Source organism: Anomalospiza imberbis, chromosome 8 (assembly GCF_031753505.1).
Source record: "Anomalospiza imberbis isolate Cuckoo-Finch-1a 21T00152 chromosome 8, ASM3175350v1, whole genome shotgun sequence".
Classification (NCBI taxonomy): domain Eukaryota; kingdom Metazoa; phylum Chordata; class Aves; order Passeriformes; family Viduidae; genus Anomalospiza; species Anomalospiza imberbis.
Genome location: NC_089688.1, coordinates 35,592,702 through 35,611,142, shown reverse-complemented (window position 1 = coordinate 35,611,142; position 18,441 = coordinate 35,592,702). Strand labels below are relative to the sequence as shown.

The 18,441-nt window shown below is 43.6% G+C and overlaps 1 protein-coding gene across 5 annotated transcripts in view; it reads right to left on the bottom strand.

The window, feature by feature from the left end:
- Positions 1-18,441, bottom strand: part of INPP5A (inositol polyphosphate-5-phosphatase A) — a 192,474-nt gene that overhangs the window by 72,512 nt on the left and 101,521 nt on the right. For all 5 annotated transcript variants that reach the window (XM_068198389.1, XM_068198390.1, XM_068198392.1 and 2 more), the window contains exons 5-8: positions 17,290-17,353; positions 13,797-13,900; positions 7,431-7,483; positions 3,685-3,804 (exon numbers count right to left, since the gene is read on the bottom strand). In XM_068198389.1, the coding sequence (XP_068054490.1) occupies positions 3,685-3,804; positions 7,431-7,483; positions 13,797-13,900; positions 17,290-17,353 (341 nt within the window). The remainder of the gene's footprint in view (positions 1-3,684; positions 3,805-7,430; positions 7,484-13,796; positions 13,901-17,289; positions 17,354-18,441) is intronic.

Genomic DNA, 18,441 nt, shown 5'->3' with positions numbered 1-18,441 from the left:
AGCAAATATTTGTTTAACAACAGTGTGATTCCAATCCTCTTGGTCCTTAAAGCAACAATCCAACACCACATCTTCTCCCTTGCTAAATGGCAAATATTAAATGCAATCTGGCTCAGCACGTACCAGTGAGCTGCATTTAAAAGTGTTCTTTCTATTTAACTGATTTTAATGCTATTAAAGCTAAATCACTTCAGGATTAACTTTATTAAAGCAGAAGCTTTATTAAAGCTAGAAGAACAAGCCCTTCTACTCCTCAAACATGCTATTAGGATTACTAAGGGATTTCCCCAGGATAAAACTTTTAGCAGAACTTTGTATCATTCCCCCAATGCTTTTTCCTTGGTTTTCCCCCCCATCCCCCTGCTCACCAACGCTGTGATGTTGCACAGCTTTTTTCGTACACGTTAAAACTTTGTGGCTAAAATAATTTGGGAGATACCAACTTCCCTGGCAATATGAACAGTTAAATTGATCCATTTTAGCTTTATTTGCAAACCCTCTTCTGGTCTGCATCCCAAACTCCTGTGGTAGCTGTCGCCCAGATAAAAGGCTGTACATAACTCATGTTTATGAAGATGCAGCGTGAACACAACTGAGCTTTCACTGACTCCCACAGTGACCTAAATCAACTGTGAGAAGGTGTTTCTGTTTCATTCAGCGAAGGTTTAGCTCAATAAACTCTTTTCCTTCTCAGCATTGTTCTTTGGGTTTGAACTGCATCGCTGTTAAATGCTCTTTAGCAGTTTAAAGGCTTTAAAGGAAAAGACTTAACAGTCTCTGTTTTTACCAGCACTAAATCTGCATTATTAGTTCATGCAGATAAGGGGATTTGAAAGCTCAGCTTGAAACCTCTCTCTTTCTGTATTTATCTGACACTGCATAGTTCCAGTAGCTCAGCTGGAAATGTAGATCTATGAAGCTTTAAAGAGAGATTAAAGCCAAGAAAAGAAGTACTTTTCCCCCTATAACCGCTCTCACTTTCCCTTTTCCTGCTGTCTGAGGGAGTGCTGCGGGACAATGGCCAAAGATGGTTCCCAAAGCCCCTGAATGGGGACACTGTTGGTGGCAGCATTCATTCAAAGTAAGCTTCAGTGTATTGTCCTCCCCAATCAGCAGATCAGAATAGAGTGTGCTGGTGGCTGCCAAAAGGTTAGTCCTGCCGATGAAAGGGGCTTCCCATTATTCACTGGCTACAGAACTCCCCCTTTGTGCCGCCAGCCCCTCACCGCACTGTGGAGGTCCGGATCTGCGGCTGGCTGCTCCCTCAAAATGAACAATTCATCCACGGCGAGCTTGCTGTGCCACTGTGCAACCCGAAATCGAAGGGCTCCTTTTCTAAGGCCGGAGTTGGGGCAGTTTTTGGCAGTGTCACATTTTAATGATATACCATCGTGACATCCCTGACCCACAGCTGACACTAATACTGCCGTCTTATTACCTTAGCCTTGCCAGGGCATCGTGGGAGGTCCAAAGCCAAAATTAGCTAATGAAGCACACTGTATGCTGCAAACAAGTGTCCAATAAATAATGCAAAAGGTTTGCACAGGTTTCCCTCATGCAAAGCATTAGAAAAGGAAAAGAGACCAATGGAGCCAAGCAAAAATGAAAAAAAAAACAAAAAAACAAAACCCATTCGGATCTATGCAACAGAACTCAAAAATACACACCCAGACTGCACCAAGATCCTAATCTTCCTCAGTCCCTGTTCTGTAAATCAGGGATCTTTTAAATATATGCTATCTATGCAAACCTTCCAATTGCTTCCAGCATTTTCAAGTGGTTTGAGCACGTTTTGCAAGTGATACAAGAGAAAGGCAATACTGGCTTTTTCCTGTTCACCCTTGGGTCATCCCAAAGGTGATGGTAAATTCCTTTTGGAGGAATTCCTGCTTAGCCCCCTGCTGGGGGAAAGGCAGTCTCTACCTACCAGCCCTTACAGGACAGAAAACCCAGAGAGAGGAAGGGAAGCTGAGAAAGAACATGACTGGAAAAGCGTTTACATGTCACTGCATTTCAAAACCTTTTCAGTGAAAAGCTACACAGGGAAAAATGGCAACGAGATATTTTCCAACACATAAACTGCTTTGTTCAGGCGTGTCTGTAACTTCCAGGCTGCTGCCAGAGAGAGCCAGAAGAGCAGACAGCTGCCTGTGGACAGGGATCCCTTTTGCCTCTGCCGTGCACAGGGAGCAGATGCCAGGCAGCAGAGGAGCAGCAGGCTGCTTTGGGCAGTGGCTGTCCCTGGGGCCAGGCTTGTGCTCCCCTCCCCTCGGCCAGCAAGGGGCTGGCCCTGGCCAGCGGTGTGGCCTCAGCCAAAAGGCTGTGGGGAGCAGCAGGATGGGGCTCAGCACCCCTGGCTGGGCTGGGACCCCCATTCCTCACGCTGGGGCAGGACACGGGCGACACTGGCCAGGTGGCATTGGCCAGGGAACAGCAGCAGTGGTCCCAGGCTCACTGGGGGTTCTGGTAAAGAGTCCTCTGAACCCAGCACCCTGGCTCATGGCCACTGGCTGCTGGACAGCAGGGCCCGGGGCAAGAGCAGCACACAACTCTGGTTCTGCATTCCCTCCAGCTCAGCCGTTTGCTTTAAGCTCCCCATTATGCTGTGGATTGCAGTGTGTGCCACGGCTGCTCTGAAGGGACACATTACAGCTCTGTTTCTCAGGCAAACATGAATCTGGCTGGCACCTCCTAAAAGAAATACCTGTTTACTCTGCCAACACACTGATGCCCACACAGAAACATTCTTTTCTTACTCAAGAGAAAGCTGTCTTCTTCCTTACTTTATAATTAGGGCAGCTGTAAATTTCTAGGTCTTTTTGTGACTCCTCTGTATTGTACCACTCATCAGATGAGTCACCTCTGTAATACCACTAGAGCCCACAGGGCTGCTAACACCAGTGGTGACTACACACAAATGCTGTGCTGCTGCAGAGATGAGCTGCCTGCTCTACACAGCTGGTGTGGAGGGACCCACAAGGAGAGGCTGAAAGACCTGGGTTTGTTCAGGTTGCAGGAAAGTTGTCTACATGAGGACTCTTTGCTGGCTTTACCTGTTTGGTAGTTACAGAGAGGAAAAAGCCAGACTTTGTTCAGCAGTGCATGCCAAAAGATCCAGGTGATGGACAAACCACTTTGAGGAAAATTCTGTCTGGATAATAGGGACAGAAAGTTTCACAGCGAGGGCTGTTGAACACAGCAATGTGTGGCCCAGGGGAGCTAGAAACCACCATGCTGGAGCTGCTTAAAGCTCAGCTGGGCAAGCTGTTGAAGCCAGCCCTGCTCTGAACAGGGGGATGAATAAGGGACTTCCAGAGGTCTCTTCCAACTGGAATTATTCTGTTATTCTGTAACTGAAGATGCACTTGAATGCACTTCATTAGAGCTCACATAGTCTAAAAATAACTAATCTACCTAACACATTTAGAAAACAAGTGTGGTTCCTACTCTGCAATTCTGACTAGGAACTCAGAAGTGGTTCCCTGAGATCAGTTATTTGGCTTTAAAGAACAAGTGTCAAAGTCATCTGTAACCAGCACTGTCTAGAAAACTCTGGCAAGCAGTAACCACTTTCAGGTGACAGAATAAAACCCTCTACATTTCTGAGTGTGCCATTTGAAACATCCTTCATTCGCTGCTTATGAACACAGAGATTGAAAGAGGCCAGGAAAGGCTAATACATACCTATCAAGTACATAGCCAAGAGCCTTATGCCGTATTCCTGAGTAAACCGATGGGCTTGTTTCCCAAGCAATTAAATTGGAAGCATCATGGAAAAGATGAATGTTTACCAAGTCAAAGGCACTATGACAAAAAAAGGAAAAAAATAAAATGATTCAGGATAAAAGAAAAAAAACATTTGTTTCATCAGCAAAGCATTCAACACAGCACTTACTGTATTCACGCTTATGTTACCTTAGTATTTACTCACAATAACTGTTCAGATTAAGCTATCATATTCAGAAAATTGTCAGACTGCTATCAAGCTCAAGCTCATCCACAGGTAAGACTCCATCAAGTCTTTTGCATAAAGGATGTATAACATGAAAATGAAAAGCTATTTGCCAGTTACAATTCCAGAAATCTGAAAGGGCAGTACCCTTTCACTAAAATATTTTGAAAACAAAATTAAATGTGTAAACAAACAACTTCCAGTTTCAAAGCTGCAGCGAAGTGTCAAGTAGAACTGTGGCTTTGCAATAAACAACACGAAAAGCTACTGAGAGGAGAATGTTACTGACATTAAGGACTAAATCACATCACTGCGACTCCTTATCTGTCCCTGTGCGGAGAATGCTGGGACAGCAGCAGTCAACACACACACCACTTCCAGCTGGGAAGAGGACACCTGCTGCTTCCCCCGGTCCATGCCTGTGAGGCCACAGAAGCACAGATCTGTTTAGGCCACAGAAGCCCCCTGAGCCTGCCTGCAGCCTGGCAGCGAGCACATGGACAGGCTCTGGCTGAGACGGGCACCAAGCAGAAACCCCAAGCTATGCTCAGGGAGGTTTCCCAGACCATGGCAGAGCTGGAATGGACCTGGACACAGCAATAATGGCAGTGGGAACAGTGAGAGCACGGTCAGACACACAGGTCACTCAGCACAAAGGGCTCGCCAGAGATCCTGGTGAAAATCTCTGGCTCCAGGGAGCAGCCTCTCCAGTGAACCCACACTGATGGAGAGCAGTCCCACTAACCTTCTTATAAAGACATAATGATCACAGAACCACAAAACATGACAGCTTGAGATATCCAGTCCTGTCTGAAGGACAAACAGAAAGAATCCCTGTAGGACAGGGAGGGTCCCATGTCACCAGCTCACCTGATGTGTAAAGCTATCTATAACCCAGCCCCAAGTGTCTAAAACATGCTTGCTCTTAATATTTACTGACAAAGGACATTCTACCTGCAACTTCCTTGTCCTTAAACTCAGATTTTCATCATATTACCTATTTTCCTGCAAGTTAAACTGATTTCTGCCCCTTCTGCAGGGCTGACAGCAACCAGTTTCCCCGCTGTGGCCGGTCCAAGTTTCTCACCCCCTAGCCAAACTCTTCCACCATTCCTGACTCTGCTGTCCTCTTTCCAGCATACCTAGAGCACAGCACTCAAAGCCAAACAGAACACTCTATCACAGGCCCTGGCAGCACTCCAGTAATTACTGTGCCTTCTCCCCTCGTGTCCTTCACAGCATCTACCTATTAACACATCTCAGTAAGATAATAATGATCCATATTCAATTCCTTCTCCCTTGATCCTTTTCTGCAGCAGGGGTAATGAGTCGGTTATTCCCAAAATAGTACTGGTGCTTTTAAACTCTCCAATGCTCTGCATTTCCCTGACTGTCATCTTCCAATACTACTTTCTTGAGAATATCAAAATTATTCTGGTTGCTGGTTCTGACCACTGATACACTTGCAAACATTCCCAAGCTTGGTGCCCTACCTAAATGTTGTAAAGTACATTCTCTACTCCATTCTTGCTAGCAAATATGAACTACGTATGTAAACTATATTTAAGACTGTAATGCATTCAGTGCACTACCTTGCACCTGCTGAAACACTGATAACTACTGGAATAGAAACAAACATCTTCACCTTAGTCAAGATACTAAAAAAAACCCCACAAAATGAAAGTACATGAATTATGTAGTTCTCTTTCATTTTTGCATGATGTGAAAACCCATGAGTACCCCAGGATTCTTTAGTTCTTTGTCCACACTAGAGGTAAATTAATGAAGAATAATGGATTTGAAAAATCTGGATTCACAGAGAAACTCAATGGGGGCAGGCCACTGATCTCAGGGGAAGAAAAAGGACAGTTCTCTGAAGTCTGTTAAGGTCACTTTTCCGGATTTTTGGGAGCCCCTTTTTTTGGCATGAGATACATTCTGTGACAATGTGTTCCTAGCTAGGGAAAATGAATAGTTCCCTTCAAAGACTCACACAGAAGTACTAACAACAAGTGCCTGGGCTCTATTTTTATTGACCTATTAGAATGTAGAAACACATTGATCAAAAGTTATGATTTATGGAATTGGTTTGCATGATTATGGGCAGAACTTTGTTCATATGCACAGAGACTGGCTGCAAACACTCATCACACCCTGAAAAGTCACATTATGCACTCAGACCTCCTTAGGTGTATTTTATAACCCCCTGTATTTCCAATAGTATTTCACTTTCATTCTTGAGAAATTGTAAATAGTAACTTGCCCCTTCAACTTCCCATTAGAAACATCTGAGACTTTGCTAGATCATGTGGATCATAATTGCAAATTACTCCAAACGGAACTACCACCATGGCTCAGCTCATTACAGACTAGGAGAAGCTGTGAGGCTCCCCATCCTCACTGCCCAACACACCCTAGGCAGACACTCACCCAAACATCCCCTACAGCCAAGGACTGTCCTTTTTTAATACCCCCCACAAAAAAACATTACATTTAAATCTGTCTCTGAATAACCGTTTTTTCTTGGAAAGTCTTAAAAATAAATTCATGTTGTTTTTTCAGCAGAGAGGAAATCCCAGAGGACAGAAGAGACAGAATCTAGGGAAGTCATGATGCAACAGCAAAGTCCAGATTAGCATCTGATGTTAACATCCACTTCTGCAATTATCTAGTGCTGGAATCACACCCCATGCATATGCATCTGGAAAAATTAACATGAACCTACATTATCACACAACTGCCTGCCCAATTCCTGGGTCAGAAGTCCATAAAAGGACTAAACCTGGTACCTTTTCTGCTTTCACAGACTGCCTAATTAAATAAACATGCTTATGCCAACAAAGCCAGAACACTGTTCAGTACTCAGAAGTCAGCCTATGTGAACATTCATGAGATTTCAAAATCAAGCTTTCAAATGTAAGATGTGAAACAACCACATGAGGAAGCAAAAAGTGTTTAATGTCCATGTACATGCACATGACTATAACATAAGTAAGCACTAAAGACCAAAACTGTGACTACATGGTAAAAAAGCAAGGTCAGATTTCCAGGCAGGCTCAGAGAAATCTGAAGGAGTGCCCATAGAAGAAGCTCTTTTTGCAGAAGCCCAGAGGTGAGGGCTGCACACAGCCAGGCTGTGGTGCCTGAGCCAGGTGAGATGCTGCCAAGCCCCAGCAGCACCAGGAGTGGTGGCAGCAGCAGGGGAAGTGCCAGCTCCAGGCTGTGCCTGACCCCAGGGGCACCGAGCTGTCCCTGACCTGGAGCCTCCTCTGCTGCACAGCCCCACACCAATGCCACACTGCTTGTGCACCATCACAATCTACTGAGCACTCCATGCTCAACAGACAACAAAGCAGGTGTGGAACCTACCTGCTCTATGAACAGACCAGTCTACAGATGGAAATACCTCCTTGAAACAGCTGTTAACAAACGTACATAAACCAAATGTAATCAGAAACAACTTTAAGGTGCAACTTACCAATCAGTAATACACCACCTTGTTCGAATGAAACCTTTTCTGGACCACTTGCACTGAAAAATAAGTGAATAAGAACCAATCACCTTAGGTAAAGAATACTGTGAAAGTGAAATGTACTGACACAAAGAACAAAATGAAGCAGAGCTCATCCAGACGTTATAACCAAGAAGCACTGAACACAAACTGAGGTACCTTTAAAACAGATATTGTGCCCTTTATAAATCCTGGAATTAATTAGATTTTTGATCCTGCAGCAGTTACAAACTTACGTGTAAAATAATAAAAGCCCTGGCAGTTTACAGACGAAAGACAACCAAATAGGAAAGCTTTCCAGCTAAATTTATGCTTAGCTTAAACCAGCAAATTCTTATTGCCTATGCACAAATGTTTTCTTTGTAATTTTACCTGAATTGTAAACTGTCATCAGAGATTTACATCAAATTAAACTGAATGAGATCTGCTAGAAAGCTATTTCTCTTGCTGAGCCAAGCCACCCAATATTTCTATAAAAGTCAAGAATTTAAGGAGTGGTAAAAAGATTCCATTCATCACAACTGCACCATCGGTGAGAAAGCCACAGCTCAGCTCGGGCCCACACCTGTCACTCACACACAAGAAGAGGTTTTCCAGCACCACTGCCACGATCTACAACCTCCCATAAAAAGACATGATTCTGCATCCTATTTATTCCTTGTTAACAACGCACGTGTGTCTGAGCTAATGTGCTCTGGGAATGAATATTGCACCACACAGGCCTAAATAATGGTGACAATGATTTTGAAGCAAAAGACTGTGATTCCTTATTGTGAATAAATTGCCAGTCCCAGCAGAGCATCCCCAGTCAGAGGTACCACTCCCCCAAACCCCTCCCAAGGCACTGGCCAGGTGTATTTATTCTCCTCTCTGAAAACAGACAGTCCTCAGTCCTAAATACTGCTGAGATAGTGAAGGGCCTCAACAAACCAAACCAGGCTGACTTGAATCACAGACTCACAGACTGGCTTGGGTTGAAAGGGACCTTCACCTTGTTCCAGCTTCCCTGCTGTGGTCAGGGACACTTTCCAGTAGACAATGTTGCTCCAAGCCCTGTCCAACCTAGTCTACATCTTCTGACCACCCCTCAGTGAAAAGGGACCCATCTCCCTCCCCTTCTCCTTAGGCACAAGCACAGTGGCTGCAGCCAAGACCAACCAGAAACAACACCATAATAATTATATTTCAAATAATAATCTACTTTATTGCAAGAATTTTTTAACAGTGAAGAATTAGCCCCTTCTGCAGGTCCAGCAACCACTCAGGATATGGTTGGCTGGAAAGCAAACACCCTGATCCTTCCTAGCAGGATCCATGGCTGGATCACACATCCCACAGTCCAGTAAGGTCTCTTCTGTGATGCTCATGAGTTACAAGTAGAGATGTCAACACTTATTCAGAAGGAAACCAATGAAAAAAAATTAAATGCTAAAAGCATTCAAAATTGGCTCTAATTTAATCTTTATTAAAAAAGGGAGCTTTGTCATTTCCTGCATAAAAATAACTACACAGAACTTAAAATCAAGTAGTCCAAGCCTATGATGTGGTCCAGGATAATGTTTTCAATCAGGCTGCCATTTCCCATTTGCTATTTTCCTCTCTGGCAAAATGGCAAAGGTACTTCAAAAGATGCAACACCAAAACAGGCCCAACCAGATCATCTTGCTTAGAGTCATACTCAGCTGGATTTTGAGCATCTCCAAGTACAGCGAATCCACAACCTGTCTGGGCCCGTCTCCTGCTGTTTAACCTCATGGTGAAAGCTTTTTCCAGATTAAATCAGATTTGTTTCCCTTGCTGCAAGTGCTGCCCCTCATCCTGCTCCTGCACAGCCCCGGGGCAGCTGTCCTCTGAGCCTGTCCCCTCCCTCTCCTGGGGCAGACAGGATCTCTGCTGTCTCTGCCACAGCTCTGGTCCAGCCCCACAACTGCAGCTCTGACACCTCACTATCAGAAGTCCTCACCAAAAAAATACAGTTTTTAAAATCACAATTTGAAAACTGGTAGTTACATTCTGCCAGCTTTTCCTTTGTGAATAGAGTCCCTGAGGAGATTGTGCTGACCTTTCAAAACCCCCCAGAATCACCACCTACATAAATAACCCCTGCTACATCGGTGGAAAGGACCTCCAGGCAGCATTAACATGAAGAGAGAGGTTAGAGAGGGCTAATGTCAAAAAGCACTGTGAGCAATAAGTAATGCACACAAACCATGATTGATAATGACCAGCACAGAGCCTTAATTCATCTTTTCTCCATCATTTTACTGAGGGGAACCATATCAAATTAAATAGTGACCCAGAAAGGGTTTATTCAACCATACAAAGCAGGGCATGAAGGAAAGACATATTAAAGTGGTGATGACTGCAGTCTGATTGCAGCTCCTTAAAGGAACACCACAGCTCAGAGGGAAACCTGAAACAGGAATCAGGCAAATACTGGCAGCAAGAGCAACCAAGGTACCGAGCAACACCCAGCACTGACAAGGCTTCCCTGCCCTGGTGAGAACTCAGAGTCTTCCACAAGAGCCCATGTCCCCGTGCTCACGACACGCTCAGCATTTCACTGGACAGGAAACAGACCTGAATTATGGCAAATGAAAACAATGAAAACAGCGTAGAACGTAGTTCCTACCTCAAAATACTTCCCTTCTTCCCTTAGAGCAGTTGCTTCAGTAACTACTTGAAGCCAGCAGCTCCATAATGCTCCAGACTGAGTCAAACAGTGCCAAAAAGCAACAAGTGGTGGACAGAGCCACAAGGGTTTGGGCCTTTTACCTGGCCCAGAGAGAAGCCAGGAGACCAGGGAGGAGCTGGAGCTCACAGTGGAACAGGTCACACAGCTGAGGCTGAACAAAGCAGGAACACCAGTGTCTCTGTACTGCAAAATAACTCGTTTCATTGTGCAGCTGGTACATACCCCCACCTGCAAACTACCTTTAGCTACTCATAACTTGGGCACACTTAATTCCTTTAACTTCAGTAAATAATTCACTTATCAATAACTTGTCTATTTAACATTAGGAATGCAGAAGTTAGCAGGCTTCAGGCCTGCTAATGCAGCCCACGAGCTGGAGCTCAGAGCTCTGGTATGAAGAGTCATCCTCAGCCTTAGGTACACACTGCAGCTGAACAACATGCCTGATGTACTTCTGATCATGCATGTGCTTCAGTATTTCCAAATGAAGTATTTGGAATGCAGAAAGTTTTGGAAACAGAATGTAAAGAAGAGCTATAGCTTGGGAAAGAGGAAAGAGAAATTTGCTTTTTATGGCAGATTTCAAAGCAACAATCTTTATTTTTACTTTAACAAATAGTCACTAGCTGCTACACCATCTGTAAGCCAGCATAAAACCAGGTGGAGATGACATAGGTCATCTTATGCTCTCGGAGAGTGATCTACATTTTAAAATAGGAAAAAAAAAATCCTACTTCATGTCCCAGAAAGGGGATACCACATCTTTCACCTTACATTATTAAGTCTCTTCTCAGATCCTCTGTTAATAGGATTCCTTTAGCCAGCAGATGGATTGTGAATACAGGCAGTTTCATCTACTAAAAGACAACATAAATCATAATTGAGAAAGGAGAGACTGCAGTAAGGTTATCACCATACAGCCTCCTCCATGAAAGGTTTGCATTAGAGCATTAGTGAAATTAATTCATCTTTCATAAGAGCTTTGAGCAGTATCTGTGATCTATGATAACAACCAATTTCTCACTATGAGAAAAAAAAATTACTCAGGCCTGATAGACTACACAAATCTGCTTTTTTTAAAATGGCCTAACATTATCTAGAGTGTTGCTCCCAGAGGCATCATTTGAGGTTTATGCCTTGCCAAGAGGACCCATAAATCAAAGCAGAAAGTTTTGTTAGTTTTATATGCAGTGGGCTGTAATTATTTTGAATTGCATTATGCCTCAATCACTGTAATTACTTTTAGATCATCCTTAAACAGCTGTAATAAAAAGAAATCAGTCTTAAACCATTTCTCACACAAAAAATTGCAGATGTGATATGAAAGGTCTGGCTAAAACACACAAGAGCATGTCAATGTAATGTTTGGGCAAATATGCTGCTCGTGCCTTCTGCTGGGTAAACCCAAATTTCCAAAATACACACTATTCTGTGGCTGTTTGATTGCTAGTGCTATTACTAACATTTGTTTAGGGAGAAAACATGTGATAGCAAGATTAATTTTAGCTTTACATATAGAAACATGCACATGAGAACCAGAACTATCTCCCTGTTGTTTTCTGCTCTTGCTGTGTCTGTGTGTTTGAGATATTTTTTGGTCTCCAGTTCCAAAGAAAAACAGCATGGTCTAAAAATCATTGCAACTATTTTCTCAATTTCAAGTCACGTGAAAATATACTGGGCTGGCAGATGCCAGGGTGCAGGCCAGGTGAGCACAAGGAACAGAGCTGCAGTTCGGATGCTGCTGTTGCTCATGTCACTGCAGACCTGCAGAGCCCGTGTCCCTTTCCTCTCCTCCTGTCCCTTTCCTCTTCTTCTGTGCAAAGCTCTGCAACAGCATGGTCCCAGGCTGTTCCACGGGTCTGGCTGCAACAGCATTCCCAGGAATTGTGCTGGGGGCAGGAACAGAACAGAACTTCCAAGGTGCTTTGGAGATTTGTTCATTACTTAATAGCATATATTTGCAGATCTTCTCTTTTCCTGTCTGTTCCTCCTCCAGGTAAACACTATCCCTGACAAGCAAAGCACAGAGGTTTCTGCTTAGAGCAGTTGTTTAAGGCACTGGAACAGATGGGAGCAGTATGAGGGTGTCACAGCCTCCAAAGGCTGCTCCCCACGTTCCAGTCCCCACAGTCCCCATAGTCGCCAAGGTCTCGTCCCAAAAGCAGCACAGGAGGGTGTATTGAGGAGGAGCTGCAGCTGCTAATGAAGTAGGAACATCTGATCTCTGAGCACCCACAAGGAGCAAGCACCATTCCTGCTCCACTAAACCATGTGGGAGAGCCCTAAGGCTCAGCCACTGCTCCAAGAGACTGTGAAGAATTGGCGATGCAAGAGGGGGAATAAACAATGCTGAAAAGTTACAGTCTCCCAGTGAAGCAATAGCAGTGAAGTAAATAAAGGAGGAAATAGCTCTCCCCGAGTATCAGTGAGCAAAGCACAGCTTGTCTGGTGCTGAGGCACGCTGGCAGCACTCACTGCTCTGCAGTGCCCTCAGCCATGGCACAGCACTGCCAGGCACCACCACAGATCACTGCCGCGGAGGGGAGAACAAGCACCTGAGGAATGGCTCCAGCTCCCTCGAAGTATTTAACACTTAGCTTCAAAGTATGTGATATGTTTATTCACAGGAAGTAAATGCTTTGCAAAATTATGTCAAAGGCACTTTTCCTTCCAGTACTGAGATATAAAAATAAACCATTTAGTATCAAAGTCAAGAAAAAGAACAACCTTCATCCTATCAATCCCATAACTATTTATGAAATGCTCTGCCAAGCACACAAGCACTGTGTAAATATATCTAAGTGTGTATATTTACAAATTCTAAATTAATTTTAGGAGTTTATTTAGTTTTTCCCTTTATTGAAGTAGTGACATGCCTGTTTGATCCACAAATGTTACAGGAGTTCAACAAATTCATTCACTTGGTTTGAGGAGAACATTAACCATTATGGGTTAAACACCCATGTTCTAGATGTTCTTAATTAAAATTGAGAAAATTAAAGGAAACATCAAAGAAACATTAACCATTATGGGTTAAACATCCATGTTCTAGATGTTCTTAATTAAAATTGAGAAAATTAAAGGAAACAACAAAGAAGAGAGAATCTACACTTTCAGGTGCAGTGCAAGAAATCCCTCAGCTCTGCTGCTTGTGTTTCTGGTTTTGACAAGACCAGCAATCTCAAACCTCCAGCACCCCCAGCTGTTACACAACAAGTGCAAAAGGGAGTGTGAGGGCAGCCTTAGGCCAGTGCCAGTGTGTGTTTGGCTCGGGTGTCCCTGGCAGCAGGGCGAGCTCCCCGTGCTGGCTGGGCTGGCAGGATCTATAGAGTCGTGGCCTCGGAGCTGCCAGGAGCTCCTGAGACAGCCCTGCCATGGCACACTGCCACTCTACCTGGCTTTACATGCACAAATCAGTCCTTTCATCACTGTCCTCACCCTTCACGAGGATTTCTTACTGCATTTTTGTACATCATGCCATGACTTAAAACATGTATTACAGGTGTCAAGAAACAGACAGACAAAATTCCAAGATTCCATTCTGCCCTTATCGCTGAGAGGAGCTGCTCAAGAGTAGCCAGAGGAAATCAGAATCAAACCTGGTATTTGGAAATGCTTCACAGTTCTGTACATACCTCAGGGAAATAATCCTGTGGAAACTTCTCTTTTTCCAGCATGGGTGTGCTTTCTAAAGTGTCAGAGTAGATTTCTTTCCCAGTAACCTTTTTATACTTCTTAGCTAGGAAGAGAGATAAACCAAAATTAACACACATAACTTCAACATTACAAGCATCTTCTCACACTTATTGGAAAAGCAGCAGCATCAGCTAAACAGCTGGTAAATCAACAGGATCTTACCAAAAATGTGCAAGCACTGAACTGTTCTGGGAAAAATAAACACCCCTGTTTATATCAGACACCTTGAAGTTGCACAGTAATGGTATTGCCATTTCTACTACCCAGAGCCCTATGAAGTGGCGGAGCTGTAATCGTGAGTCTGGTCTCTGTACAGCCCTGCACTCAAATCCCACAGCTGCTCTGAGACCCTGCAGCCCCCAGGCTCCTTCAGATCAACCCTTTCTGGCCGTCAGCACACAAGGCATGGATTTTTACAGCTGGAATGGGTGTTGGACTTGTACAAGAGACTCAGTGGTGATGCACATCACTTTCCAAAGTCTCTAATGAACAATTTCATCACAGACAGAAACAACAGAGACTCCTATGGATCTACTCAGCTCATGAATGAGAAGTTCTCCTTCTTGATCCACTTTATACTTGGTTTCTCACCTGATGAGAACAATGTATTGGCATATCTAAGGCGAGAACCTGACTTAGTTTAACTCCTCCGACACAGGAGCTCGGGCAGCTGATGTACAGCTGCCACTATGCTGGACCTACTCAACTGGATTCAGTTTCAACTGGGAATGTACAAGAGAAAAACTCCAAGTATTATCAAGACTCCTAAACTGTTCAGTCCTACTGGATATCTGAGGAAGCATTTACTGTAATGCAGCCTTATGTCTTCCGGGAAAAAAAAGGTATCATTCTTTATGCACCAACCACTCTGAGGCCCGGCTCCCACAGGACAACTGAACAAATATTCTGATAAACTGATCTGGCATCATTCTAAGTAGATTGTGGATGGATGTGCCTCTTTCAGCAAGTTTAACAGTGTCAGCAAAGAGATCCTGATGCCTTTTGAGTTACAGAAAAGACTTGGCAGAACTGTAAGGACTAAGGCATCTGCTGTGAGAACTTCAGTGACAGGCAGCAGCTGGCAAAGGGAGGCACCTCTCCATCCCCTGCATGAGCCAGAGGTTCCTTGTGACAGGACTGCAGAGCAGAGCATGCAGGGGTAGCACAGCCTGGCTGCAACTAACACCAGCTCACTCCACTGCTGACTTCACTCCTGAAAACAAGATTCCTTCTCTAAATACAAGTGGTCAGCTGGAACTGGCCTAAACCCCCTCTCTTAGAGGACATCCCTTCAGAACAGACAGCTTGGCACTAGTTTGAATTGTAAGCAAACTTTTGGGCCTCTGACCACTGTGAAAACAGCCCAACAGATCTACACTATAGCATGTACTATGTGAGGCTGCAGGAGAAAACTGTTCCTTTTCCAAAATGGAGACATGTCTTCCTGAGATCTGCAAAACAGCGACACTCTTTTTTTTCCAGTCTGCATTCAGTCACATCCAACTGTGCAGTGAATTTTGAAAAGCAACAGGGATGTTCCAGGAATACAGAATTGTGTATAAACATCTATTTTTTGCACGCTTTTGAGTAGAACAAGAATTTCATAATGATTTTTGTGCAGAGAATGTTTGTATCCATCTGGATTTTTCTTCTGATTTAAGAGCTTAATACACTGTGAAAACGTCAATAGTCATGAGAGAAGAGGCAAGTTTTACATTTCCCCTGAAAGATGGGAGCCTTTGGGGTCATATTTTACAAACCCTATGCTGGGAGACGGATTCTGCTCTGACAAGAACACCGTGTGACTTACAACACCTATTCACCCATTTCCTTGATTTTTATTAAGAGTTTATTCCTTCTAAATGATGTTTGGGCCAAACCCATCCTTATGAGCATGGTTCACACTGGCAAGTTGGCTCTGCTAAGGTTTTGCCAAGAAAACAAAGCAGCGACCATTTAAAGCATTTCTTTTCTGAAACAAGCATCTGTTTATTGTTTTTCTATGAATTGTTTTCCTCTATACGTTTTCTTCCATTTTCTCAGTTTTTAAAAATTTTTACACTTTCTTTAAAAGCTGTACAGTAGCAAATAAGCTGCCAACACAGGACTAATAAATCCAGAAAGCTCCTCTTTTCCTAAAGCAGCTGTCATTTCCCTGTCAGGAGCAGGGCACCTCCTGTCTGTGACCACTGGGAGGGACCTTCAGGTGGAGTTTGGGGTGAAACTGCTGCTGCTCTGGTGCTGATGGGGCAGAGCTGAGGGCTCAGGTGTGCTGAGACAGCTCCCCAGCCACTGGCACACAAAGCCATTGGCATGGCAGGATGAACAAAAAGCCACACAGAGGACAGGAAACTGTCCCACCCAGGCCTGGGGACCCCTGGGAGCCCCCAGCCCCCCAACCACGTGCACACTTCATTCCTGAGCACCTGCAGAGCTGCTCCTGTCAGGGACCAAGCCCAGGTACGTCCTCTGCCGGGGAGTGTTCCCATATGGTTTGTCAGAAATAAAATCACTCTGTGATATTACAGCAAAAATGTTCCTTCAGCACTGAAACCAGAGGTAACAGGAGGACTTATGTTGGCTAAGTCTTGAATTGTACATACACAGAACTACTGTTCAAATATTTCAGGGCAGGAAGATCCTGTACTCTCAATTATGTGAGCAGAGAGAATCTGCTGAGAACAAAAATAATTAAACTATATAATAATGACAATTAGTTCAATCCATAGTCACTACCATTTCAACAGTGCCTCACATTAATGGGATGCTAGACATAGTATTAATGTGACTCAGCTCAGCAAGCTAAATGAAGCTCAGGATATTTTTGTATTAAATATACACAGTTCTCAACTGAAATAACATACATTTTATATAATCTTTTCTATATTCACCTCAGGAAGCATTCAGTAATTTTCTATGATATTTCTAATATTTAACATATATAGCCCAGCATTACTTTCAAACTTGTGAGACAGAGCAAGACCTACAACCCGAAGGATCACTGTGAGTTAAAACAGTGCCACCCTCCTACTGACCTGCTCTGCTCCCAAGTAATTTAAGCCATAAATCTACCTCAGCTGCTTCGCAAAATGACCATCACTGTTGGACAGTTAAGGTCTTGGTCCTGTATCTGATCTACATGGAAGAACCTTGTGGCCATTCAGAGTTCCTCTGAAATCCTCAGGGATCACTGTGGACCTAAAGGTGCATGGGAATGATTAATGCTCTGGCTTGCAGCCTGTGGCCATCCATTGACTCCTTCTAAAAGGTCTACAAAAGGTAAGAAAAGCAACACCTGTCAGCAAGACACCTGCCTGCATTTTACATAACATGGAAACACTGCCAGGTACCGCCAGCAGAAAAGAGGATGGAAAAGCTGCCTTGATGTATAAAGCCAACTAACCATTAAAAACATGTAATTCCTCTGCTTACCTTTAAAATCAAACTGGTAGATGTTTTTCAAAGATTCATGAAGAAAGTAAAAACTTCCTAGAGCCTGTAAAAAAAATCCAATAAAACATGAAATTAAATATATATATTATAGTATAGTATAGTATAGTATAGTATATATTATATTATATATAAAAATATGTACTTTGGCTAACAAAACCCGAATGAGTATCAGGCTTTCCAATTACAAAAAAACCCAAACTCAAGAAATTAAATACTAATAAATAAACTGATGTTTACATTTTCTAAGATCTACAAAAATTTTAATTTCTTTTGCTGCTTCTCTGAGATTTCATCAGTCATTATGAAGATGACCTCTAACGGCTGACTGACCGTGATAAGGGCCCTGCCAGGTGTACACTGAAGCACCAAATGGATGATGTGATAGGTGACACCGACAGATGCCTTTCTGAGCCCCAAAAACAGACCCTCAATTCTGTTATAAAAACCTGACCATTTCTTCTTCACTTTCAAAGCAAAAGCAAAGCTTTTAGAGCATGTGGTACAGGAGACAAGGGCAATTTTGAGGTTTTCTAACTTACACCCGAAGCCTCTGCAGAAGAGGCTCCACGACCTCCCAACACAGCCTGACGTGGTTTTTTCCCTACCCTGAAACTTGAAAAGCTCCTCAACAGGGACAGCCCCCTCTGCCTTGCTGCAGCAGGCTCCTCTCCAGCTGCCCCAGCTGCCGTGCCCCTCCAGGGCTGCCCACCCCTGGTCCCTCCCTTGGTGCCATGGGAGCTTTGCCACGGTGACACGCACAGGGACCACGAGCTTGCTGCTGGCTGTGCCTTCTCCACAGGTCATTTACTGCTTTTCCCCAGTTAATGAGAGGAAAATTACATATTAGAAGAGAACAAATGAAAATCAAGTAAGAAAGAAAAAAAACCAGGGCATAACAACAAGCAAACCAAGAAAAAACCAGATGCTCTAAACCCTGTTTCACTTAGGGTGTCATAACTCCAATAAAAACAGTACTGCCATTCATGCTTAAGTTACATCTTCATTTCTGAGTGTCACAATTTGTTCATGGCTTGACTTTGTAGAGTTTTAATCTCATTTTTAAAAACTAATTTTTAAGACTTATGCAGCAGAAGTTCAGTTTGATAGTCTGCACTTGTGGCACTGAGCATC